Source organism: Chelmon rostratus, chromosome 14 (assembly GCF_017976325.1).
Source record: "Chelmon rostratus isolate fCheRos1 chromosome 14, fCheRos1.pri, whole genome shotgun sequence".
Lineage (NCBI taxonomy): Eukaryota > Metazoa > Chordata > Actinopteri > Chaetodontiformes > Chaetodontidae > Chelmon > Chelmon rostratus.
Window position 1 is genome coordinate 14,661,069 of NC_055671.1, and position 27,367 is coordinate 14,688,435.

A 27,367-nucleotide genomic window follows, 5' to 3' on the forward strand; every position below is an offset into this window, starting at 1 on the left:
AGAGTCACTCAGTACCAATAGTACAGGATCAGTGTTTGGAGGCTTATTCCTCTTTTACATGATACAAGTCGCTCTGCCATACTGTGACAAGCAGCTATTCTTGGGCTTCTTCTGCATGACACATCTGCACACAAGCACCATCATCACAAGAATGTTCAGTTTCAGTTTGAATAAACATCTGTGGTCGTATGCACGAGTTGTATGTATTAACATTATGTGTGTGTGTGTGTGTGTGTGTGGGTGCGTGTCTGTCTCAGGAACAGAAAGTTCTGCAGCCCATCCATCCATATCATTTGCTTCAGTATACTTCTGCGCCTGGATACAGACCACACAGGCAGGACCTGATTCCCATCATCATGACAACAGGGCTACCAAGCAACCAATCAAAGCCCTCCGAGCCCCGTTCTGCACGCTGATTGGTTTCCCAGCCTGCAGCTTGTTGTGGAATGCCCATCTTTAACCTCTCTGATGCCATGCACACTGCATACATCCTATATTTTCACAACGCGGATTACACCTACATGTGTAATCCTTTGAGATGTGGTGTCACGTTTATACTGACGTGATGATAGGTTGTTTTTCGTACTGGAAGTAGAACATCAAGTATTTCTGTGAATATAGAAATAACAGATGTTTCAGCTACACAAATGGTCACTTACATCCTTCCGTAGTGTAAACATAACATGATGAAAAAGTGACTGTCAGAACATCTGTAGTAGTCAATGCACTTGTGTCAATTGGCAGGTTATTAGGGGACAGAGTGCAGAGGTGCTGAAATAATGAATGGCATCTGCACTTCTACTTAATTGCTTAGCCATATCTCATATTATATAACATGTAATACCGAGTCATATCAGTCCAGATTCTTGACTACAAGGTGTTGTGCTCATCACATGCTCTCAGTGCAAACTGACAGGTCCATCAGAGGATCTAATCACAGTATTGTAATTATATTCCAATACAGAATTATATTGCTCAGGCTGCACTATTACTGTTTACTGGAAAAAAATTGTGGTGGGACACTGACCGATGAGCTGCTGCACACTGTGGTAACTGTACAGCCAAATGTTGATTGGACCTTGACCATCTTTACTGATGATCTTCAGATCTGTTATTGTTCTAGGATGAGTTTTTTTTTTTTTTTTTTTTTTTTTTTTTACATTGTCTGCGAGTTAACGACAGCCTATTTATAGTAGAGGTCAGATTAAGACTCAAACTGATAATCAGGTTAGGAGCTCAGTGACTGAAAGTGAATAAGGCCAAACACACACGGGAAAGGGGGAAATGCCCGATATTTGCTTAATACCGGTAATAAAATGGACCGGCGCTCTTGTTGTGTTGACAGTCATGTCGTGCATTGCTCTCTCCATCCAGATCACACACCTATACGTTTGCAGTGGTTGGGTGGAACAGCAGTACCAAACTCTTGAGACAAGGGAGGGGGCAACGTTTACCCTGTAGGGCACAGCTGGACAGCAAGACTCTCCAAACCTGTCACACATGTTCACTCGCCTCAGTAAATGCTGACTGTCGCTCCGACTCTGCGCTCTTCGATTCATTTGCTCCTTGATTCCCTCACGATGAAAGGGAGGTGATTCTCCTCGCCGCCATTTTTAGGGGAACTGCCTATCGAGGAGAGAAACTTTGCTAGCTACTGCCTAACGTTAGCAGCTAGCTAGTTGGCCAGTAGCCTGCCTTCCTGTCTGCCTACCAGCTCGTTGTGACAGTTAACGCTTGACAGTCGTTAGCTAGTTCAGCGTGCCTCACGTTGGTATATATTATTCCAGCGGCCGGCCAGTATATATGACAAAAACAACGGCTATTGCTGGAGGAAGAATTGAGCTAGATTTAAAGTCAGCCTGACCGTCTTTATTGGGTAGGGCAATTGTACGCTCAGTTAGATTATCGAATTAGCATTGCTAACTTATTAGCTAGCGAATTCACACTTTGATTTCTCTGGACTGCATTGCCTCGTCTGTGATTTAGCGTCAGCCGCTTACCCTGCTGTGTTCAGGGTGACTGGATTAACCAGCCGCTTATACCCCACCTCGCAACCTGTGTGGATTCATCTTGACCAGGTGAGTTGGTCGCTAACTTTAGCTTTCTGCTAACTAACGATTGGTAACGCTAGCGTTAGATTTGTTCTCCAACGCTACATGCTGCAGTGGGGCTTGATTTCAACGTAGGTTAGCTCGCGAGCTAGCCAGCTAACCAAAAGTTGCTGTCACAACTTGTATGGTCTGTCGCATCGACAGATTTTAGTCTGCCTACAGGGCAACATCAGTTATCTCTAGTTGCAAGGGTGTTTGATTTGACTGCCAATTTAGCACATGAACAGATAATTTCAATGCACGGGGAGCAGGGCTAGCGAGCTAAATTGTCAGTGGTTTGGTTTGTTGTGAATAATTGTTAGAGATTGCTTTACCAGTCAGCTAGCTACGTTAGCTTGCTAATCCGCTTTATGCAACTATCGTTGCAAGCAGTGCCACTCCCTCGTTTTTGTTTTTGTCCACTGTGGCTGTACGTTAAGTGAAACTCGGAATTGGAGGTGTCTGTCTCGGAAGTTCTATTATCTGAAAGGGACATCATGACTCACGTAAGTGTCTGAATAGCTAACTTAGCAATGTGACGGTAGGTGACATCGGTCAAGCCTCTTTCGATGTCTGTCGCACGTAACAGATATATGTCCTGACATTGTGTTTACACGCAGCATCAGCCAGGAGAGTCTGACAGATCATAGTGATGATCATTGTGTAAGCGACAAGCAGAGCTCACATCCATCTGCCGCTGATGGCTGTTTTTGTGCACTGACGTGAGTCGCATTCCTCAGTTTTCTGTGTTGATATTGCGTAACACTGGCTATCACTCATCAAGCTACTCTCCTGCTTGCCTTATCTGTGACTTCGCTGCCTAACTTATGCATGACACAGTTGATCGGCCACACAAGGATTTAACATAACACTTTGGATGTGGTTAATTCGCGCAGAACGCCAGTGTTGTGAAACCAAGTTCACCATTCACCTAACCATAACGCTGCGCTCTGTTGTTGGAGTGATCTGTCAAATCTGATGGGCAAGGTTTAATGGATGATCCAGCCCTACACCTACACATGCTTTCTGGTTTATGTGTCAGGTACTTTATCCTGGCTCTGTTTGTCTAATAAGCACTGCAGCATGAGCAGTCCACCTATCTTTGTTGGTATCTTTAGACCAAGATGAGCAGACTGTCTATGTTGTAAATTCAGCCTATAGGATAGATCTGAAAGGCAGGTACGACTTTTCCTCTTACTGTGGTATCACATATTTCTGCTAGGCTGCCTTTGTTCACTGTAACCTGTGCTGATCTGCGCACCTGCTATTTGTTCTTTTATGCCTCTGCATGCTTGCTAGAACAACAGTGTGGAACAGAGCACAGGCTGGAACAGCTTCCCTTCTTTACTTTCAAGGACTTGGTGCTAGCTGATGATGAGAGGTACGCAGCTGTTGGTGATTGTGAACATCTCGGTGCAGGAGAAGCCTTTGCAAAGTTGTGTTTTCTTGTGTGTCAGTGTTATTTCAGGGGGTGCTGAATATGGGCGCACTGCATAATGGATTTAAGTGTCTCCCAGGAAAAATGGATTAGGCACTGGAGCAAAGCCTTCCCTGCTTGCTCAAGTCTAGATCCAAGTCAGTCAGTGACTGTCAGCCACTGCAGAACAAGTGCTGGTACAACAATATGATCCACTGCAGTCCTACAAGCGTAACTTGATTTATTAGTGATTTAAATTATGCAGCGTACTTGTGAGTAACCTTATTTGGCTTACTAATGCTACAGTGATATTATTATATTTCATCTGTTTAGCTGTTGAACCTAATGGCTGATAAAAGTCGAAGTCTCTAACTAATCTTAACTAACGGTTAATTGTGTTAACTAAACCAACTGCCACTGAGGCATCTTCAGTGACATGGCAGTTTAAAAAAGCGAGGTAATAAAGTTATGGTCCTCTTCCTTAAAAGGACTTCCTAAGCATCTGCTCAAGGTCTTTGATTGTGGCTGGCTGCTAAAAGCTGGGAGCCAATCGAATAATTGATGAGTCAGACTGAGAGCAAGAAGGAAAAAGGGGAAGGATTGGCGTATCCAAAAAATAGGTTAGGTGACGGACAAAGAATGCATACTGTCCACACAATAAAAAATATCCCCAAAAGTGAGGGTTATTCATTTTTTTAAATTACGGAATGCACATTAATGTTTCAGTCCCTTGATCTTCACCAGGTTCAGTCTCAAACTTCAAATGTTTTTGGAGATTAATTTAGGTTTTAATCAGACTAAATGAATTCTGTCTCCTAGTCCAAGGTACTCCTACAGCCAGACATGCTTCCGTCCGATATGCCATACCACACCCACTGACACGACTTTTTAAACTTGTGCTTTTGGATGCCTGCATGTCCTGTTGTTCCAGTTGCCACGGGCACATTGTCTTATTTATTTACCCTAGTGTCTCTTGTTCAGAGGAAACCTGGTATGTTGTTGATGTTCGTGACATTTATCCTAACAGGAAGAGTGTAAATGGAGCTCTGTGAGTGAAATGGGATGGGTCAAATCCTCTTAGTGTTTGGTCACTCCATTCCTCTCTTCTGTCACCATCATCTCTGTATCTCCACAAATCGGGATGTGTTGTTGTTACTGTTGTTGACGACGTTGGGTAGCTATAGAGCTTTCACTTCCTTCACTCAGTGAAAGCCACAATCTGTAATCAGTCTGGGAAGCAGGAGCATGGACACCCCACCCTCCATCTTGGGGCATAGAAATCTAGTGTGTAAGCCATTTGAGCAACAGCGCACATGTAGGTCATGAAATGAACAACTGAACAAACAGCTGTGGTGTTGCAGTGTTGTCTTTATTGGATTGTGCATTTGACTGATGATTTTAAAATTAGGGATGCACCTAGCCCAATCTTTTCTCTTCCGCTATCCTATCCAGTACCTAAAGTCAGTATATTGGCTGATTCAAGCACAGATCAGATACTACTTAATTTATTTTTTCTTTTTAAAATCTGCGCACTTCACTGGAGCTGGTTGGAGTCATTTTTCTATGTTTGAGGTACCACAAGGGCGCTCGTCTTCTTTTTATACTTGTGAACGTTTTAGTTATTATGTTGTTAAAAAGCTGCACTGTTACAATTTTACAGAGGCAGACTGAGAACTATTTCATGTGGACCAGTTATATCTGGCTGATGTGCAATCGTTTAATAAGATGTATCAGCTCAGTGCATTCCGACTTTAAATTATTTAGAAATGCAGAATTAAGTGTCTTGCTGAAGGACATTTTGAAAGCATGTGTATAAAAGTGTATATACGTGTAACATATATTATCCATTGAGGTGTGTGTGTGTGTGTGTGTGTGTGTGTGTGTGTGTGTGTGTGTGTGTGTGTGTGTGTGAAATGAAGCAAATCAATATGACTACTGGCTTCAAACAGTTCTGTAAAACAGTCTAAAGGCCTTCCACACTTACATAGGTGATTTCAGTTATTCTGCCTGAGGAGATGTTCAGGTTGACATTTAAGGTTGAAGGTTTGCTGAGATCAGCTCCATGTACCCAAAAGCATCATAACAGTCTAAGTCGTCCCATCTTCGCAGGTGTAACAAGTGTGTAGGTGTAGCATGGATGATTAGGGGTTGTTAGTAATTAAATCTATTTATTGTGGTGACTGCAGAGCTTGGTATATTAACAGGAATTATACATTTTCTAATATATATCAAGATTGCTTTTAAACCCAGTCTTCTGAATATATTGGAAATCATTATCAGTTTAATTATGGCTAGCCAAAATAAGGCTTGGGACAGCATTTTAAACTGAGAAAAATGTAAAGGAACTGTGATGGATGGATGGATGTTTCAGGCTGGGTTTGAGAAGCTCTTCCTGAAATTCTTTTTTTATATCTTTCCTATCTTGTACATCTTTTCTCTGCGTTTTGATAAACCAGCAGTCAGCAGGATTGCTCCAGGGTTGCTCCTCTGTTGCTGACCCTGCGCAGCTAAGAGAATTTCACTATGAGGATCAATAAAGTATTTGATTATTTATTATCCCTCTCCATTTCGCTCTCTCGCTCATTCCTCTCCGTGACACCCCTTGCTACTCAGCTTTGTGTCTTGGTAGCCTCTTCATTAGGCTTCTCTGTGATTTTACAGTGTAGGGGGAATCAATTCACATAATACAGCAAGAGAGGATCCATTTTCTAGAGCAACAAATCAGAGCAACTTTTGGTGCATTTCCTGAACCTGCTATTAAAAACAGATGAAACAACGGGGTAAGAAAATCAACTTGTCCTCAACCATTAGTATTACATTATTACAAATACTTTTGCATGCTTTTCCAGTATCGACACTGCGTACAGGTTGTAAATGCAGGTGTCATTATTAATTGCTGCATTACATTGCAAAACTTGCTGGAACGGAGTCATCGTTTATGTTATCAGTTTTGCCTTTGCTTTCTCTGACAAGTATCTCTAATATGTGGACGAGACGATCAAGCTTTGATGCCGGCACAGATTTACTCAGAAATCAAAACAATGTGTAAAGTCTAAAATGGAAGACCTCTGACAGATTAGAGAAGGAAAAGCTTTCAGCTTGCTTTCAAGTCCACTTTTGTGCACAGAGTTTAACCTGATTTTTTTTTTTCATTTGCACACCAGAAATGGAAAACAATGTAGTTTCATGTTGCTTGACAATATTATTTTGATGAAATTGACCTTGGCTCGTTTTCATTTCAAGTTTCCCCTGTACTACTGCTAAAATCAAATCAGCTTACACATCTAGAAGTGCTCTAATGTCAAATTTACCAGAAGGCCACAATGCAACAAAGCGAATGTTTTAGAATTAGAAAACATTACTATTAGAACAAATGACTATAAGAGAACAGTCTAGTTTCTACTACAGGGAAATTAGGTCATTTTCTTGCACCACTTATCAAAATCCTTATGAGACAGAACAAAAATACTTAAGTGAATGCTGCTTTAATTAAGAAGAAATAATCATACTGTTTTATTTTGATTAAATGATGACTATGTCTATGGCTGTCTTAATATTGCCTTCAGTAAATACTTGTAAATAATAGTATGCCCGTTAACAACCTAGCTTGTGATCTTGTTGCCATGAGTGAAATCAGTGTTTGCTGAATCAAGTAAAGTATTCATGAGGAAGTACAATCACATGTTAGGTGGGAAAAGTCTTTCAGCAGCTCTTAAACAAGCACAGAAAGCTTAGACAGCAGAGTATTAATAACATTGTTTTGTGGTTCCTGCTGACGTTCATGCTTTGTCAGAATGTGTTGCTGTTTTGTGGGGCTGAGACAGTCAGTATTGTCTATGATAGGAAATTGATCATTTAGAGTACAGTAGGGATTTAACTTTGTCAACACTGCTAAGAAGCTTTTCACAGGAAAATTAGAAATGACCTTAACCCATCGCACAACATCAGTATAAAATAAGTTGGGAGTCTGTGTAAGATGTGAATAAAGACAGAATGCGATCATTTATAAACAAACTATGTTTACTGACAGTTTTACAGTTTTACAAAGGGTTCCTTTATCCAATCATGTGTTCACAAAGTATTGAACCTCGCTCCATCCTTGCCTTGTGAATGACTAAACCTTTCCATGATGCCCCTTTTCATATCCGATCATGATGCTATCACCTGTTACCAATGAACCTGTTTACCTGTGGAATGTTCCAAACAGGTGTTTTTGGAGCGTTCCACATCTTTCCCAGTCTTTCGTTGCTCCTGTCCCAACTGGATTGAAACGTGTTGCTGCATCACATTCAGAATAAGCAGATATTTACAAAAATCAGTGAAGCTGAATCCTTAAATATATTGTCTTTGGACTGTTTGAAATTGAGTAATTGTCAGAAAGGATTAGCAAATGATCATATTCTCTTTCAGTTATGTTTTTCACAATGTCCCAACTGTTTTGGAATCAGGGTTGTATTATAGTAAAGCAGGAAAAAGGTCCTGTTTGTGCAGTTGTATTCTGTATATCATACTGTCAGGTCACAAAACACATACTGTATTGAACATTGCTCATGTATTAACACTGGAACACAGCTCATTTCTTTGAATATCGGTTTGATTGTGTTGTATGAGATGTTTACACCCTGTACGCTTGCCTAGTTTCATGTTTTCTTCTTGTGCTCTCAGAGATGTTTGGTGTATTTGTAGAGGGAAAGCCTCACTTCTCCTTTGACTTTCTATAGGTCTGCCATATTCACAGTGTATACATAAGAGCAATGGCCTTGTAGAAAATGAATCATTTACTCACATTAAGTCAGATCGGCTGGCATGTCTTTACAGAGTGAAGTAGTGCTTGCATTAAGTCACTGTGCACATCACCAACTCAAAATAAGAGAAACATCCCCACACCTGAATAATCAGTATTTAGTGCACAGTTGCATTAATCTTCCTGCTTTCTGAAAGCAACTTTAAGCTTTGGTTTTATAGGGTATCTTTAAGCCCTTAACCGTCAAAGTTTGGTGTTGTTGAGACGCATTTAGCAGCCAATCTGTATCTATCACAGTGCTTATATAAGAACGCTATATGTATTGTGGCAGAATCAGGAAAAAATGTAAATGACTCTCTGTTGCTCTCTGCTAGAATCCACCATAAAATGAATGGATCTCTGTTCGTGTTACTAAAGTTTGTTCCCAGCAGCAGTTTTTAGCTTCTCTTCACTAAGATATTTGTTGTCCTTCAGGGCTGGGTGTCTTTTTTATGAGTTTCACTCTTGGTTTTTTCCTCAGTCAGCTGGATCACTTTCTCAGCAGCACAAAACCTTGTGACATTCAGCCAGCAGTGTGGTTTTGGTACAGCGGTCTGTACTGATAACTATAGCCGGCTAGGCTAGCAGGGCCACCGATCCAAAGGTAAACTAGCAGTTTTCCCAGAATTGAGCATTTCTGTATAGATAAATGTGTGGCGTTTGGGTATGGAGGGGGTTGTCTTGTGAAAACAAGACGAGGACATTAGGCTGAAAAAGGTGGAGGTATTCTTTAAGGTTGCATGTTGCTGGTTTTCTTTTGATTGTACTAAGCAGAGGAGAGTGCTTTTTACATTTCCTTTGTACTCTTTTGCTGTGTCCCCTGTATGTGGTGACCAGTTTGATCCCTTGAACATAGAACTGGGCCATAATTCAATACAGCATTGTTTGTTGGCTTTCAGTGGAATTGTATTGTCATTGCATATAACAAAATGTATCTTCAGTTGAATCACTTTGTTTGATTTAGTATAGATTAGCCACATTGTACACACAATACACAACATTAATCTTTCATGCATGTTAAATGAATGAACTAGAGCAAAATTGATGCATCCGGTTTCTGGTACACAGTAAAAATTGACCATGTGTCTGCTGATTGATCATCCAAGCCGCTCGCCCCTCATTACTGTAGGCTGCCTCATAGTGGCGGACACGAAATCAATCCTTGAGCTGGGATATTTGCATTGCCCAGTCATTCCAGTGGCTGAAGCAATCTGCATGTGTGATGACTCTGCAATTATTCGATTTTATGAGGGTCAGCATTTGAAGGTGTGACCAGCGGCTGAAATCACCGTGTTTAGAGTACTTCAGGAGGCCGTGACCTTTCTGACAAAACTTTGTGTGTGCTCCCTTAACCAGCGTGAGCCACCAAGTGTGACATCAGTTGTCTGGAGCCCGGTCCATGTTGGCCACCAATTGTCAAACATATCAGTGGGATAGGGATTCTTACGTGTAAGTCAATAGGTCGGATATTCACAAGGCTTGGTTGTATGGTTGTATTATAAGCAAGGAACATAGGATATTTTTACAGGACTGAGGTCACCCTAAAGTTAACATTTGTTAATTTTCCAAAATAAGCATCATCTGATGCACAATCTAAAGTGAACTTTGGAGTGATTCAATGAAAACCGGGAACATTATGTAGCTAAATACTTTTGATTTTTGATGTTTGGACTTGGCCAAATTTGGTGCATGAACACATGAAATCACTGAACAGGCTGGCTTTGGTCCGACCAATGGGAAGAATATTCAGGAGCCCTGCGGCCTCACCATCCGTTCGTGTAGTGCTTTTTCCAGGGCGTGTAACGCAGCATTTTATTTTTGCCTCCCTCTGTAGTGTGTCTTTGGTTTGCGTGTTGTGGTTGGAATTCATGAAAAGCAGACTTTGATAAAATGTGACTTGAGTCCGTTATGTTTTAGATTTGGGGTTGTGTTGCAAGATCAAAGTTGTGCTGAGATTCCCTCCTCTTGTTTCAAAGTCTGGCCATTGACTTTGCCCACTTGTATCTTCAAACTCACAGCTGAGCAAATACACTCTTCTTCATACTGTGCTAAATCAGCGGGTTTCATCTTGTCTTTGCTAACCCCCTGTCTCTCTCTCTTTGTCTCCCCTTTCTACCCCTTCTGTTCATCTAGGTGCCCATGTGCTGGTTCCTTAGGCCCATCCATTACCGCAGATGAATCTTCAGCTGCTTTGGTGTAGCTCAGCACCCAGATAGTCCCATCCCCTTTGCGTGGGCGATAAGGGACTACATTAACAAGGATGCCCTCCTCTGTAAGGGCAGGGAGCCTGAAGGATCCGGAGGTGGCTGAGCTTTTCTTCAAAGAAGACCCAGAGAAGCTTTTCTCGGACCTCCGAGAGATTGGCCATGGCAGCTTTGGCGCTGTCTACTTTGTATGGCAACTGCATCCGCACACTGACTCACACTAAAGAGAAATGCATTTGAACTTAGTTGTGGACTGAAATTCTACATGTTAATCAGGGATATGATCAGTTGAATACACAAACACTGTCAGTAAATGCAGTTTCTACACAGTCACATAAGCCGCTGTATTCCTTTCTGTGAATAATACAGCAACCCAAGGCTGATTAAAGTTAGTTAGCTGAATCAAATACAGCTTTGTTTCAGTACATCAGTGGGCTTATGATGTGCCAGAGTTCGCTTCACAGTTGTAAAAACTGCGAAACTGTTTGATCTTTAATGAAGAACGGAAACAACTTGAACAAAGTTATTTTTACCAGCCCATGATGGGGTTTAATAGCAGCAAGGTACCGCGAAGAGATGCGACTCAGCCTGGCTGTCTAATCTGACTTCTGCTCTCGAACACTGCACACAGTGCGGTTAAAAAAGCACAAGAGGTCTTGAGAAACCACATCCTTGATGAGAGAAGGCGTGCAGAGGATTACGTGTACTGTATTTTCTAGTTGAAATGTGTGAACAGACCATGGATGTTACTGACAATTTGTGTTTTCCAGGCACGGGATGTGCGCACGAATGAGGTGGTGGCAATTAAAAAGATGTCCTACAGTGGCAAACAATCTAATGAGGTGAGACAAGATTGACTATATTTGTATTATGCAGTGCTTCGTACTTTGACCATCAGCATTTTCACCCTGTCCGTTCACCATTAAAGTCTTTGGTCATGTCACAGTGTGTGAAACATGGCTTACTTAAGTAGTTTGGCCTGAATTGATCTGCGTAGAAAATGAAGAAACAGGCCTTGAGCTAAGCATTTCAGAGAACTGACAGATGTTGACTCAGCAGCCCTTTAGCACTGTGTTGTGGTGAGAAGGAATCTCACATGTTATTTTTTTTTCCACAGACGTAGTTTCAGTTGAAAAATTGTTTACAGTTGGACTTGTTTACAATTTTTCAATTGAAATTGTCCTTTTTAAGATAAAATATTAGTAAATTACTTATGTTTTTGTCTTTTGCATGTATCAGACCAAGACTTCTTTACACTTAAATACACTTCATCATCAATCTAGCTGCTCTTTGTGTTGCACTTTTTGTGCCAACATTCTAACAGTACTGCCCCCCCCATGTGCTCACTTTCACTGTTGTCATCCCAGATACAGTTTACGCTGCTCATGATTTCAGATTAGCCATAATCAGATTACACATAATCTGTGAAGAGAACCACCTTACCCCTATTTGCACTGAAAGACAGTCTTATGCCCACACGCACACATTCGTCACCTCTAGTGCTGAAAGCCAAGCAGCGTATTGCCTGATCTCATTTTTAAATCCCTTCTTTCCCCGGCAGAAATGGCAGGACATAATAAAGGAGGTGAAGTTTCTCCAGAGGATCCGGCACCCCAACAGTATAGAGTACAAAGGTTGTTACCTCCGTGAGCACACAGCATGGGTAAGTCACCTGGTTACATGCACAGAGTTGGAAGATTATCTCATTCTGCAACATGCAAGGGCCTGCGTGTGTCTATACATTATGCGTTATTCTTGACGTCGTCTCTCGCTCTAGCTGGTGATGGAGTACTGTCTCGGCTCAGCCTCCGATCTGCTAGAAGGTGAGCAGATGTTCCACATCTTTTTATGGGGGGGTGGAGGGGTTTTTCAGTGAGTTGTAGGACAGATATATGTCTTCATCCGCTGAATGTTGATTCATCCTCTCGCTGGTTTTCTTCCTTCAGTTCATAAAAAACCTTTACAAGAAGTAGAGATTGCTGCCATTACACATGGTGCTCTGCAGGGGCTGGCCTACCTTCATTCCCATAACATGATCCACAGGTGAGTGATTTGCATCATCTTTGAAGACGTAAACGCTATCCCCTCCTGCTGTCACTCACACGTGGGATTTTCTCTCTCAGGGATGTGAAGGCAGGCAACATTCTGCTGACTGAGCCCGGGCAGGTCAAACTGGCCGACTTCGGCTCGGCCTCCATTGCCTCACCTGCCAACTCCTTTGTGGGAACGCCATATTGGTAAGTGATTGGTATGTGTTAGATGTTGAGATGACTTGCACAGCCTCTGATTGAGCTTAAAGAAGCATTGATTCAGCTGCGTTTGACTGTAAAAATGTATTTTGCTCACTCACACACAAGTAAAAAAACCACCTATGGATGTATTCAGATGTTTTGCTGCTGTGATTGTTGGGGGCAATGTATGTTCAGAATTCAGACACCTTCTTCCAGATGATTTACTCTGCTCTGTTGGCTTTATGCTGCTGAGAAAATACTTAGATGACTCATGAAAAACACCATTATTTAATTTCAAAGACTAAAATGACCGCATCTTTTAGTTTGGAGTTTTACAGTAAAACCAAGCTACTGTTCTCTGTTTTTTTTCACACCTAAAGTTGACCATAACTATCTCTCTTATTTCTAAAATTACTTCTGACCTTCTCTCCTCCTTCTCTATTTCCCACCCCCACTTTATCTCTCCTCTCCACTTCACCCAGGATGGCCCCAGAGGTAATTCTAGCTATGGACGAGGGCCAGTATGATGGGAAGGTGGATATCTGGTCCTTAGGGATCACCTGTATAGAATTAGGTAGGTGGCAGTATGTGTGTATTGTGCCAATTAAAACTGCAGTAGAATAAAATAAAAATAAGTGTAAACTTCGTACCAAGTATATTTAAAGTTCCCAGTCCCTTCTTCTTCTTGTTGGTGCACTTGAATGTTTGAGCTTCACTGTACAGAATGAAACTCGAAGGATGTTTTCCCATTCATCTTCTGAAAGTTTCTTAGCTGTCTGTAACAATTTAATTTCCGGTGTGAGTTTAATAAAGTCTTATCTCATATTGTCTGGCACTGCCAAATGAACATGTCATTGAATACAAGGAATAACACCAGTGTATATTCAAGGTTCAGTTAAATCATTCATGTTTATGAACTCAGGAGTAAATCAGGCCTGTATTGTCAGTTATGATCGGTTGAGAAATACAAAAAAATGTTTCATCTGAAACCTTTCACCCGCATCTGTGAATGAACCTGCAATTTAATAAGGGGGAAAATATATAAAATATTTTTGTCTTTTCTGTTCCAGCTGAGAGGAAGCCTCCCCTGTTTAACATGAATGCAATGAGTGCCTTATACCACATAGCGCAGAATGAGAGCCCTACACTGCAATCCAGTGAATGGTGAGGAGTCACCCCTCACACACACACAAACCCACCACACATATATATATATAGTTAAATGTATAGCGATCTGCACATAGTCACAGCAAGTGTTATACAACTATGACGTGGAACTCTTTGCATTCACTTCACTGGATGTTTCTTTTTTTTTTTTTTAATGGGCATAATTGTGATTATGTCTTGTGTGTTTTCTTTTATTAAATCCTATCTGTATAGGTCTGTTTATGTTTTCACTCTCTGTCTTGTCTTCTTGTGTTTCAGGACGGATTACTTTAGAAACTTTATCGATTCATGCCTTCAGAAAATCCCCCAAGACAGACCACACTCTGACGACATGCTGGGTGTAAGTGCAAACTGTACACTGTGACAGGGAAACAGAGAGCAGGGTCAGTGTGTTAAGATTGGAGATTGACAAAGCGCCCTGGTGATAAATCTCTCTGATGTTTGCGCTCTGTTCTGTCCCCCATAAGCTTCTATTTTGATGCCCTAATCCTCTACTTCCGGATTCACACACACACACACAGTCAGAACATGCACAGATACACACACAGCTTGGTTTTGTAGAAACAACCCAGATGTAATTACTGTAGAGATGTGACTTCTGCGTCCATCGTTAAGTAACTGAGCAGCTGTCACTTAGCCCACTAATGGACTCACTATTGCTAATGGAAGTTGTCCTCGGGGTACAGAGGCACTGCACACTGTGTCTTACTTTTTTAAATGTCAAGTTCAAAAACAGCACTTGTGTCTCAATGTGATCTTCCTCAAATGGACTTTACCTTCTTGCAAAGTGCATGGAGAATGAGAGAATTTGTCAGCCTGGGTTTTATTCTCATATTTTTGTCATATTTTGTCAGCTTTGACAACTTATCACCATCTGTATGATCCACAAAGTGGGATAGAAAACACATCGGACATTCTCAGTATTTCAAAATAAGATAGCTGGGAATCTTTACTGTTTTGAGGTACAGTAAATGTTTGTGTGGCACTCTTCCCTGACATTTCCAAACCTTTTTATTTTATTTATTTATTCTTTTAACCCCGCGCCAAATGTTAATAGACATCTCTTGGCTCTGGCTAGCCAGAGTGACACGTATTCCAGTGAGAAGTGTCAGGTATAGTAGCGGTAATAATGCAAACCCAAACTACACTACCTTGGCTCTTTCAGAAAAGAAAAAGAAAAGTTAGCATATATGTTTGTGATTTATGATTAGCAATGCCATGTCAGCATGCATAGATGTGTGTTGACCACTGTGGCAACTGGCAAGAGGAAAATATCAGATGAAGGAGCCATTATTGATCAATGCGTCAGACTGTACTTTAGTCTAGGTGTAACAGAGGCAGAAATGTTAACTCTTGTTCCACATAGCTCTGGTGCTACAGACGTCACAAAATACAAATTTTATAACACAGGCAATAAAATTGTAGCAGAAGTATAAAAGGTCTGTTAACATCTCTAAAAACAACCACAAGTAGTGCATTCATCAGTTAAACAGGCATGTGACTGGCAGAGGACATTAGTGGAGCATACAGGGCACCATCCAAACCGGGAATAGAAATGTTTTCTTTATCTGCACATAATGTGATTGCAGGGACATGTAAATTTATATCATCGTACATGCAGCATTATTGGTGTTAAACTCACATTGATGTGTGTTTGTCTCATTAGTGATTTACACAAACCAACATGGAAATCTGTGTAACAACTGAACACTAGAATCCAAAAGATTTCTTTGTTCTTTCTTCAACAGAACGAAACAGATTCAAGTCATTGACCGCAACTAGGATCTGCAGGCACACATCACTTAACAAAACCACTCAATATCTAAGGGTCCTCTCTTTGAATCTTTTCTGGAGCCTCCCTGCACCAGTAACAGAACAAGAGCTGCTGTTCCTCGCCGACAGTTAGCCAAGGGAAATCCTTTTTCAGTGGAATTGATCCACAAAGCAAACAGCTTGAAAATCAGTTAGTTCATGATGAGTTATAATGTTTTTAATTGCCACTCCTCCAAATTTTTAATTGTGGACAGACCTCCTGTCTTGATAAACTCAGTACATGCACTAGGAGCCACGGATGGTTGCCGTTCCAAGTACAATAGCAATTCGCCATTGATTCGCCTCACACAAACAAGCGATTCTGTCTGCATTCGCACGAATACGTTTTCATACAAAACAGCTTTTTAAAAGAAAAGTGATCTTTGTCCAGACAAGTGTTTTCAGCGTTTCAGACTATCTCATACACACATGCATCGCAATGCTGTGCTGCTGTGCTGCTGTGGTCATTTCATTCATTGCACAGACTGATTTTTTTGTAGCACGTGCAACATCGCACTTTACAGCATGTAGGACAGATCAAACGAACAGATGCACATATAATCACCACAGGTCTCCCAAGACACTAACCCATAGTGCACACATCGGACAACCTATCTAGATCAGCGTTTTGCATCTCACCATGTTTGCATGTCTTCATTAAGCTTTTTTATATTGACAGATGAAAATGTAGACTGTGTCGTGATTCATGGTGGTAATTCACACTGTACGATATGGCTGTGACGTGATGTTTTCCCCTGATAAGTCGTCTGGTTATCTTGAAAAATTGCCCTTAAAGTAACCCATTATCATGAGAAAATGATCTTTGTTATCTTGAGATAACGACAGCGTCAGTAGTTAGAAGCACAGCAGCCCTTTATTCTGCCTATAATGTAAGTAAAGTCAGCATGTGACACACCAAATATACCAGACACTACATACGGTGTAGAACAGATGTGTATCATTGATTTAGTGCACAGCCTCATCAGATGACTGCAGTGTGAACAAAGTTTTACTCACAAGAAACTGTGTCTATACAGGATTTGATAAGCATTATTGATCAGCCAAACAGGATCATTAACAATGTTAAATAAACAGCCATGAAGGCAAAATAGCAGTGTGATATGTCTTTCTTTCTGCTGTTTCAGTGCAAAACCATCGACGGCCTCATTAAATCCAGGGCCCTGACTACATCAGTGACACTAATAGCTGTTTCAGTTCTTTCAGGGATATTGGACATTTTCCAGCCACTACGTTTGCGATTTCTGCAGTTTATGGCTCAAAAACAAAAAACAAACCTGTCATTCCCCTTCGTCCTCTCTTCTTATTCTGTGACTTCTCTATTCATGACGCTCTGTCTTTTGCTTCCTGTCACCCTCCGCTCCAGCATGCGTTTCTGCAGCGTGAACGTCCAGACTCCGTGCTGATGGATCTCATCCAGAGGACCAAGGATGCAGTGCGAGAGCTGGATAACCTGCAGTACCGTAAAATGAAGAAGATCCTCCTTCAGGAGGCCCACAACGGACCCACAGCAGAAGTCCAGGATGGAGACGAGGTGTGTGAATGTTTGAATGTTAGAATCAAGCAGCACTGGTGCTAGAATATGATTTGTGTGGTCTTGTTGGAGCACAAAATACACTTGCCACTTTCATGGCATTCCACTGTGCATAGAAAGTAACCAAGCATGCATCGGTTTGTATGCATGTCTGTCTGTCTCTCGTTGTCTTCTGTGTCTCTTCTTCTTTCTCTTGTTTCCTCTCTGGCTCTTTCTGTCTACCTTCCTGTCTCTATCTCTCTGCTCTGTCTCCAGGAGCTGGAGCCGGGCGGAGGTCGGACGGGAACGGTGAACAGTGTTGGCAGTAATCAGTCCATCCCCAGCATGTCCATCAGCGCCAGCTCCCAGAGCAGCTCTGTCAACAGCCTGAACGAAGCGGCCCAGGACAGCCGCAGCGAGCTGGACCTGATGGAGGGAGACCACACAGTCATGTCAAACAGCTCAGTCATACACCTCAAACCGGTGGGTAAAGTGGCACAGACACACCCGTACTTAGAGGAAGTCTGTCAGATTATCCACTGATATTAGACATGAAGATCAGATTATAATGTTCTCTGTGGCTCTGGTGGAACCTTTGTGTAGTCTGATTATGGCATCATTTTAGAACAGAAACCCTGGAATTGCAAACTGGGGACATTAAGTTTAAAAGACTTGTGACGTTCGGGGAAGTTCTAATGAAACACACTATTGAGTTGCATTATGGGAAGTATAGGCTCCAGTGGTTTGACTAAACAGCAAATCATCTCAAAGCTTTTACAAAGCTGAAGCCAGTGATTGTTCACTTTTTTGCTTTGATAAATACTTACTAACAAGTCATTGATACACTGAAAAATATATAATGATTAATAATTTAATTAATCACGTCAAATTTTGAGTGACCTATTAATTTCTAAATAATACTGTTTGTTATTGATCTGGTTTGTCCAGCTGTGATTTGGTAGGAAGTCATGTCAAGTTGGTGAGGAGCTTTGTAACAGCAGCCTGAGGGTGTTTAACACCTATAGTTGGTCCGAATCAGGTGATGAGTTGATGAACTTGGAGTGTTTTCCTCTTGGTGCGCATTCTTTTTCACACAGAGAAAAACACAAGCGAGCCAAGATGCAGCACCACAAGTGACGTGAGACCCTTCACTTTACTCATTAGCCAGATGGGACCAAGAAGGTTAACACAAGATGAAGGTCCTGAACACGGTCCAGTGGCCAGATGCAGTGTACTATGTTGCAGTAGTCCATGTCCGACCTTGATTCATTCTCAAGCGACTTGCTGGAAAATGTTAATCATCCTCATCCCACTATGCAAAACACGCTTGGCTAGGGATGCTGTTTTTGAGTAAATTTGCAGAGAACGCTAGTCGTTGGATTGGATCAAGATCAGATCACATTCCTACCACAAATGAACCACTCCAGAATTCATTTGGGACCGGACCGGGATCACCGCTTTCACCCCAGCCCAAGCAAACCGCACTGTTTGGGCAAACACACCAGGGTTTGTTTTAATGGAAACAAACAGGTTAGGTGTGACAGCATCCTGAGACCCACAGTTAGATGGAGCACTTTATTACTGTAAGTGTTCTGTAGAGCTTTGATGTTCAAGGTTGTTTCTGATTTTCTTCTGTTCTGTCTCGATGTCTTTCTTGCTTTATCCCAAACCTTCCCACACCCCTAATGCTTCCCTTTGTGAATTTGTTAATTCAGCTGCCTTATGTCTCCAGGAAGAAGAGGAGAGTTTCTCTGCGGAGCAGGCAGCCACCAGTCAACCCACTGAGCCCCAGCCAACACCAGCTCAAGCCCCAAGGAAGCACTACCGCAACAGAGAGCACTTTGCCACCATACGCACAGCGTCACTCGTGAGAACACTTGCTTACTCCACCATGCATCTCACTTACTGATTTCATTTATTAGTGGCTGTGTAACACAACGTGTTGTACATTTAACAAGCTTTCTCAACATTGCTGTCGCACCCGCACTTGAGTAAGATGTGTTTGTCCCTCTCTATTCTATATTTTACCGCACTTTTAAAGTCATCTGAATCTAAATAGACTGGGCTGATTCTCTCTCTGCGTCCACACCTTGCAGGTTACCCGTGAGATGCAGGAACATGAGCAGGACTCTGAGCTGCGGGAGCAAATGTCGGGATACAAACGCATGAGACGGCAACATCAGAAGCACCTGATGGCCCTGGAGAACAAGCTGAAGGGGGAGATGGATGAGCACAGGCTGAGGCTGGACAAAGAGCTGGAGAGTCAGAGGAACAACTTCACCCAGGAGATGGAGAAGCTGCTCAAAAAACACCAGGCGGCTCTGGACAAAGATGTATGTAGACGAGCAGTTTAGTATTAAGTCAAAAATGCACTGTCCTGCTGATACTGTAGATGCTTTATGTCTGTACTGAAGTGTTCAGCTTTTCTTGTTTCCAGAACATGTTCCTACAACTGCAGCAGGAGCTTTTTTTTTTGTCTATTACTTAACGTTCATGTTTGGTTTAGCTGAAGACGTTCACCAACGATGAGAAGAAGTTTCAGCAGCACATCCAGGTGCAGCAGAAGAAGGAGCTCAGCAGCTTCCTGGAGTCACAGAAGCGGGAGTATAAACTACGCAAGGAGCAGCTCAAAGAGGTATATGATCATTTGCTAATCCTTTTTAACATGCTAAATTGAAAATAGCAGCAGATCCTCACAACTGATTTGCTGGAACCAGATAATTTTCTGTGTTTTTTTGCTTGAAAAAAATGGTTTATACAATGAATCAGTTATGAAATAAGATACAGGATTAATTTTCTGTCAATTGACTGATCAGTTAATTGACTAATTGTTTCAGCTCAAGTCAGTATAATCATGTTGTGGAAGACAGAGTTTGAAGCATCTGTGTGTTTAATTGGAGTCTTGTTTTTAATTTGATAACAGAAAAATGCAAGAAAGAGAGTGGTCATCGTGCCTATTTTTGTATTCATAAGTACCCACAAACTGTCATGTCCATAAAACCCAGTCTTGGCAATGCCCTGACAAACTGAAATAAAAACCACCTTTGTGGCAGGAGCTGAGTGAGAACCAGTCGACTCCAAAGAAAGAGAAGCAGGAGTGGCTGTCCAAGCAGAAAGAGAACATCCAGCACTTCCAGGTCAGGATCTTTCACACAATATGTAAACTGGCCAAGACCAAATGAATTCACACAGTCAATAAAATCTGTGACATTTACTAAACTTGATTTCTAAGCCAAGTACTAAACGTGCCTGACCCTGCTTAGCTTCCAAGATCAGCATCGCAAAACTTAATTTCCCATGTACATGTGCTTTCCATTCATATACACATTAGAGTAAATCATTGTAATGCAACGTGGTGTCAATTCCCAGGCTGAGGAGGAGGCCAACCTGCTGAGGAGACAGAGGCAGTACCTGGAGCTGGAGTGTCGGCGCTTCAAACGCAGGATCCTCATTGCCAGACACAATGTGGAGCAGGATCTGGCCAGAGAGGTACTTGGTCACGCAGAGAGCCCCTTCTCACTTTAGGGTTTGATTTTCTTTATTGGATTCCTGTCACCCGGCATTTTCTACCCTTTTTCAGGAGCTGAACAAACGGCAGACACAGAAGGACCTGGAGCACGCCATGCTGCTCAGGCATCACGAGTCGATGCAAGAGCTGGAGTTCAGGCACCTGGGGACGATCCAGAAGGCGCGGGCAGAGCTGATCCGGACCCAGCACCAGACAGAGCTCACCAACCAGCTGGAATACAATAAGAGGAGGGAGAGGGAGCTGCGGCGCAAGCATGTCATGGAGGTCCGACAGCAGCCCAAGAGCCTCAAGGTACAAGGACTCCTGGACGCAGTTCTGTAACTGACCCAACTAGAAAACACACACATCATCTTCATTTGTTTTCCTTCTTCAGTCTAAGGAGCTTCAGATCAAGAAGCAGTTCCAGGAGACTTGTAAAACCCAGACCAGGCAGTACAAGGCCCTGAGGAACCACCTGCTGGAGACCACACCCAAGTCTGATCACAAGGCTGTGCTCAAGAGGCTGAAGGAGGAGCAGACCAGGAAGCTGGCCATCCTGGCCGAGCAGTACGATCACTCGATCAACGAAATGCTATCCACGCAGGCTGTGAGTACCAGAAGAGAAAGCCTAAAAGTTTATGAAGCATGAATATGAAAATGTCCTTATTTAATCACATAGTTTTTAAATCGTGTGAAGTCCTCAGTACCTTTGCCAATATGATACCTGATGCTACAACAGACATTTAAGAATATGTAAGCAAGACTAAGAATCCGACCAGCATTTGATGACAACTTATGATGCGCAACCATTTTTGATGCTGTGTGCAGGACACACAGTTTGGTCCATACACACACTACAGTAAGTATTTGTCCTGTCTTGCTTCAACACAACCCAAAGTAAAGTCACTGAATTGATCAAAACAGGTCCTCAAAAGTCCTTACAAGTCCTCAAGTTCGAGAAAACCTGTGTTCAACATGATCAGGTTCCACATGAACGCTACCAAATATTAATATATGATTATTCTAAATCAGATGGTGGATCATTGAGTCAAAAGTCATTGTCAGATATGAAAGGTAAAATGAGTTATTGTGTATGTATGGCTTCCTGAAAAATCTCTTTTCCCTATAGAACAAATATATACACACACACACACACACACACACACACACACACACACACTGTATGTTACTATTTTTTGCCATCGGTCCAAAAACAAACATGGTGCTTGGTGCACTTTGTATCTTTGTTTTTTCATGTCTTGCTCTGTTTTTCTTCCTCAGCTGCGGTTAGATGAGGCTCAGGAGGGGGAGTGTCAGGTTCTAAGGATGCAGCTGCAGCAGGAGCTGGAGCTGCTCAACGCGTACCAGAGCAAGATCAAGATGCAAACAGACGCTCAGCATGACAAGGAGAGGAGGGAGCTGGAGCAGAGGGTCTCTCTGCGGAGGGCTCTGCTGGAGCAGAAAGTAAGAGAGGCCCTGGACTTTGTCTTGTGTTGTCTAGTGTTAAGACAGGTATCAGTAGATTTGGGAGTGACAGTAATAGCCGAAAGACAAGGTGCAGTGAGACGGCGCGACGCTGCCGCCACACTATGCTTGCCGCAGAGTGCATCCATTACAATCAGTCATGGAAGTCGTGCGCACCCGTGCAGACAACCCACTGCTCATCTTTATTTTTCTGCAGCTTTTTGCTCTATGCACAGTTTGCAAGAATTTACACATCAAATAACTATATGTTTTTTGTTCTGGGGAAAAAAATACTTGTTTTCATCAATAATATGACAAATCGAGTTGAGAGGTTGTTCTTTCAACCAAGAACCTTTCAGAGCAGACTACTGGCTGAATACTTTGTGCATTATCACTTTATCTTGATCTCATCTGCTCACTGTGCTTGTCTTTCCAGATTGAGGAGGAAATGCTTGCCCTGCAGAACGAGCGCCTGGAGCGAATCCGCTCACTGCTGGAGCGCCAGGCCCGAGAGATCGAGGCTTTTGACTCGGAGTCCATGCGGCTGGGCTTCAGCAACATGGTGCTCACAAACCTGGCTCCTGATTCCCAGGGAGGCTGGGGGGGAGGAGGTGGAGGAGGCCAGGGGGCTCAGGGAGGAGGCCACTGGCCCGGAGGAGGTGGAGGAGGCGGCCACCATAGTCATCACCACCAGGGGGGCTCCAGCTCACAGCAGCCCTGGGGTCACCCCATGCTGGCTGGGGGCCCGCCACCCTGGAGCCTCCACCACCCCGGAGGAGGGAGTCAGAGGGGGAGCGGAGGAGGGGCAGGTGGGGTGAGAAACAGCCCGCAGGCTATGAGGAGGACGCCATCAGGGGGGAGGAATGAACAGGGCATGAGCAGGAGCGCCAGCATCACCTCTCAGATATCCAACGGATCCCACCTGTCATACACCTAGAACACGCACACACACACACACTCACACACACAAGCAACACAATAATTGTCTTAAATTAAAATAAATTCTTGTGCACCGAGGTAACACTGTACACACACACACACACACACACACACACACACACACCATGCATGCACCACACATACATTCGTTGTTTCCCACAGTGCGTCTGACACACAGTGCACAGTATTGAGACTGGGTTACTTCCACTCAGTTGCTCTCCCATCACCACTGCTCTCTTACATCAGTGCACTGCTAGCAGCAGTCTGTGGAAGCCCAAAAGTCTTGAGACTAATCCAAGATGGCTGAGGGCCGTATACAGTATGCCACAATGCAATAGTGTCATTTTTACTGTAGCCCACAGTGCTACTATGTGTTTGTAGTTGCCATGTTAGTCTCTGTTGCCATATACTCACAGTAGTATTCATATAATCTACCATGAAGTAGATTATCATGAGTTGTCAATTTGCAGTACTCTCTTTTATACTACATAGGTTTGAGATAAATCTGATACTTAAGGTGCAGTATTGGAAAATTTGCATTCAGTGTGCAATTTTTAGAGTAAAAATTTTTTAAAAAATTTGCAAATTCCTCCAAACCACTCACAGCTCATTTAAGCACAGACTCTTACTGAAAGAATGTTTAATGAGATTATCGTTTCCGTGCAGTCGCAGGCAAATGAGAAGGCAGGTGGTCACGTAGGGGTCTGAATGAAGATTGGTGTTTGACACAGACAGTTTCAGCACGCATTGGAAAGGTCTAGACAGGAAGTGTAAAGAGAACGAATGTTGTCGTATGTGAGCACCAGTGAGAGATCTCTGACTTTATATTAGTGGCACAGGGACTGCCGTGGTGTCCTGGAAAGCTGGAAGTATCCTCCAGCTGAGGAAATCTGACCAGTGGACTCACCAGGTGCATCATTTCATTGAAACAAACTAAAAAAAACCAAACAAAAAAACCCTCTATCCTCAGTGCTACACGGGCTCGTATTCCCTGGTGTTAAGAGTTATTGTGTGATGTGAGCAGGGCTGCAAAGATGCCAAAGGAAAGGGCGCAGAGTCAGATTCGTCATTATAATTATCCATGCCAACATACTGTTTTTATGTATTTAATGAGATTGTGCCAGAGATGTGAGTGGAAGTTCAGCGTAATACTACGAGGCCAAGTAGATGCATGTGTTGCTGTATTGGAGGAGAAAGAGCGGAGTCCTTTCTCGTGCCTGCTCAGCCTCATTGGCTCGGCTCTTGGGTTTCCACAGACCTCTGCTCTTGACTCGCTCCTTGTGACAGGGATGGGTTTTCAGCAGCGCCTAACCTCCTACTGTAATAGTTTCAGAACTGGTGTTCACTCTCCTCTTGTTTGCAGTAATTTGCAGGTCTAATTTGGCACCGTGTTGGTCGGTGGAAGCGATGTACGACACAGTAAAAAAAAAAAAAAAACTGACAAATTTAACCATGGCTGTTGGCCTCGTTCTAGAACACTCAAGTAGAGCTTCACCACAGGGTGTCGGGACTCGACAATGACTTGCACTTTGGCACAGGCCTTGTACCCCACACTAAGTTTTAATATTTACACGCATACATACATACAAAAGTTATTGATTTGGTAGTATGCCCCTTTGCACACTTGAAGAATGCATGTACAGGGTTAAATTTTATGAAAGCAGCATTTGTGTCGGGGCAGCAACATCCATCTGCCCAAAAAAAATATCCCCGAGTGTTTTTTGATTTTTAAAAAGACCCTTCTAAGGGAAAGCAGATATGGTGAATGAGCAGGGAGCGCGAAAGAGGAGCTTCACTCGCACTCTGCTGGTTGGTGACTGCTGAATGTCTCGGTGGGTGGATGGGCGGTGATGCTGTGATCTCCGCTGCCATGCCCCTGCAACCTTCCCCCCGGTCTGACGGCCCGCTCTGTCTCACCCCTGTTGACCCCGATGTCATGCTTTGACCACCGATCTCCCCGCTTCCCTCGACCTTTGTTTCCTCCCCTCCTGAGCCTGGTGTGTTCCTCACCTCCTCCCTGATCTATTTGGGAAGAGCTCTTTAAGTGAAAGAAAAGAAGAAAATCTATATATTATTATTATTATTATTATTATATAGATCTATAAAAAAGAAGGATTATAAAGATAAAGGCACAAGTCTTATTGTGAAATGCAGAGATTATGCATTATATGACTTTCAGAGGTGGAATGTACATGAAACCTGTTAATATTGTATATTTTGAATTTGAAAATATGGAAATCTAATTGACAACTCAAAGACAAATTATCTTGTTGTGATGCGGACACAGTGACGTGGTTTCAGACCGGCGGTATTCAAGCGAACCTTTTACGGCCGCTGGGTTTTCACTGTCTTACTTGCAGCTGCGAGTTCTGAAACATATTACAGATATTCTGTTGTGAGTGATAACAACACAACTTTAGGGCAGATTGCCTTGAGGAAATGGCAACATTTTGTTTAATGCTGAATGAGGATGATTTTGCACATAATTTGAAATGTTAGGTGTAGCCTTTGCTTTAGCAATGGTTATATTTTACTGATGATACCCAATACAGAAGACTTGTTCGTCTCTTTCGGTTTTTAGAAGACTCTCAGACCTAAAGTACAGGTTATAATAACATAAAAAAAGAAAGAATTGCCTTTCAAAGATTATATCAAATATTAAAAAAAATGCTGAATTCTAAAATATTTGGCTGCATAAACAATGTTTAGTGTGCTCCACAACCTCAAATTGTTTCCAAATTCTTGCACAAGACAGTGAAAATATATGTTGTTTGATATCTACAAAGAGTTGCCCTTAGGTGTTGTGGGGTCCACAGATATTATTTGGACTTTTATTTCTGATTTATGAAACACGCGCCCTCTTTTGTTGTGGTTATATACAAAGCATTTTCACACTGCACTTAAGTATTTGCCTTTTTTACATCTTACCACCCTGCACTCAGAACTTATAATCCTGTTGTTTTTCTTGGCTTAGTTCTGAAAACAGAAAAAAAAAAAAAAAACAATGTGGTGGTCCCACTTCTCTCTTCAGCCAGTATGCCATTGTACCCAATATGTTTTTATCAACCTTTTTTCCCCCCAGTTCTGTAGTGTTTTATTTCCTTTTATGCCAGAAAAGGTCATTTTATTTTCCAGACCATGTCTGCAGAGGGCCAAACGAGTGGCAGATTTTAGACCTTCTCTTGTGTTTACTAGAACTCCCAGGTGTTTTGCAAGGCAGTCGGGCAGAGTCTAGCTTTAGACCTTGGTCACTCTGAACTGGATCAGTTGCATTGATTGCACAAGTGATTGACCAGATTAAAGAGTCTACTGTGATCCCCTCGGTGTGCTGAGGGACGGCTGCCATTGGCTGAAAGTAGGCGGGAGGCAGGGTTACGTCTCTGTACAGTCTGTTTATCAGTATTCCCGTTATCTCTCCTGTCATTTGGTGGATCTTGCTGTTTTATTCTCCGTAGTCCAGAGACCTGTATTAAACTGTATTAAATTGTATAGATTGTGCAAAAAGCTGAATGTCGCATAGCAGAAGAGAAAAGCTATTCCTTACAGATGACAAAGTGATTTAAAATGTATAAAAGAAATTCAGAAACAAAGTTTAGGGGATAAATGTAATATTTTGTTTGTAATTACTATTTTTTGTTGGAAGAGGGCTACTGGATAAAGAATCATCTGTAATAAAGTAATTTTAATATTTCTTTGCTCCATGTTTTTTCATTTTGTGTGTGAGGAGCATGACAAAGTATTTTAAGCTTAAAAACAAACTCAGGCCTAATATTTAGATTCTTTACTCTGTTTGTTTTAAATGCCTCAGGTATTCATAGTACAATTTCAAATTGATACCGTACTAAATGTTTGTTTAAAGCCCAGCCACCTCAAACCGCCTGTTAAATCTGCGTCACCTCTCTCTGCAGCGGGATTTCATAAAGCACACAGCAGCTGTGTTTACGGAAAAATAACCAGCACGTTTAGATAAATGGTGATAAATCCAAAATGCTGATCTTGTTTAGGAGAAGAATTGTGGGAATCCAACTTGTTTTTGTTTGTCTTTACTGAAGATCACATGTCAGTTTGATCAATTTGACTAATTCGGCTCAGTGAAGGAAAATATGTATTTAAATATGCTTTTATTCTGAACTACAAAGTGTTTGTGTCCAGCAGATGTCCACTGCCCTTATTTTGCTAATTATTTTTCCCAATTGTTGAAAGATCGTCCTTTCATCTCGA

The 27,367-nt window shown here is 42.2% G+C and overlaps 1 protein-coding gene across 1 annotated transcript; it reads left to right on the plus strand.

Moving 5' to 3' along the window:
- Positions 1-1,510: 1,510 nt before the first annotated feature.
- On the plus strand, positions 1,511-26,180 carry taok1b (TAO kinase 1b). The gene is made up of 21 exons (XM_041951688.1): positions 1,511-2,078; positions 10,424-10,682; positions 11,265-11,336; positions 12,056-12,157; positions 12,272-12,317; positions 12,441-12,537; positions 12,618-12,731; positions 13,208-13,299; positions 13,796-13,889; positions 14,151-14,232; positions 17,089-17,256; positions 17,512-17,718; positions 18,968-19,102; positions 19,332-19,568; positions 19,742-19,870; positions 20,289-20,372; positions 20,605-20,724; positions 20,816-21,055; positions 21,138-21,350; positions 22,025-22,207; positions 22,644-26,180. The coding sequence occupies exons 2-21, from the start codon at positions 10,551-10,553 to the stop codon at positions 23,142-23,144; spliced, it is 3,048 nt and encodes a 1,015-aa protein (XP_041807622.1). The 5' UTR covers positions 1,511-2,078; positions 10,424-10,550; the 3' UTR covers positions 23,145-26,180.
- The last annotated feature ends 1,187 nt before the right edge of the window (positions 26,181-27,367 follow it).

Coding starts and splice junctions, on each gene's coding strand:
- taok1b (XM_041951688.1), top strand. CDS start 10,551: ATGCCCTCCTCTGTAAGGGCAGGGAGCCTGAAGGATCCGGAGGTGGCT. Junction 19,569..19,741: donor AGGCGGCTCTGGACAAAGAT/GTATGTAGACGA, acceptor TGTTTGGTTTAG/CTGAAGACGTTCACCAACGA. Junction 21,056..21,137: donor AGCAGCCCAAGAGCCTCAAG/GTACAAGGACTC, acceptor TTCCTTCTTCAG/TCTAAGGAGCTTCAGATCAA.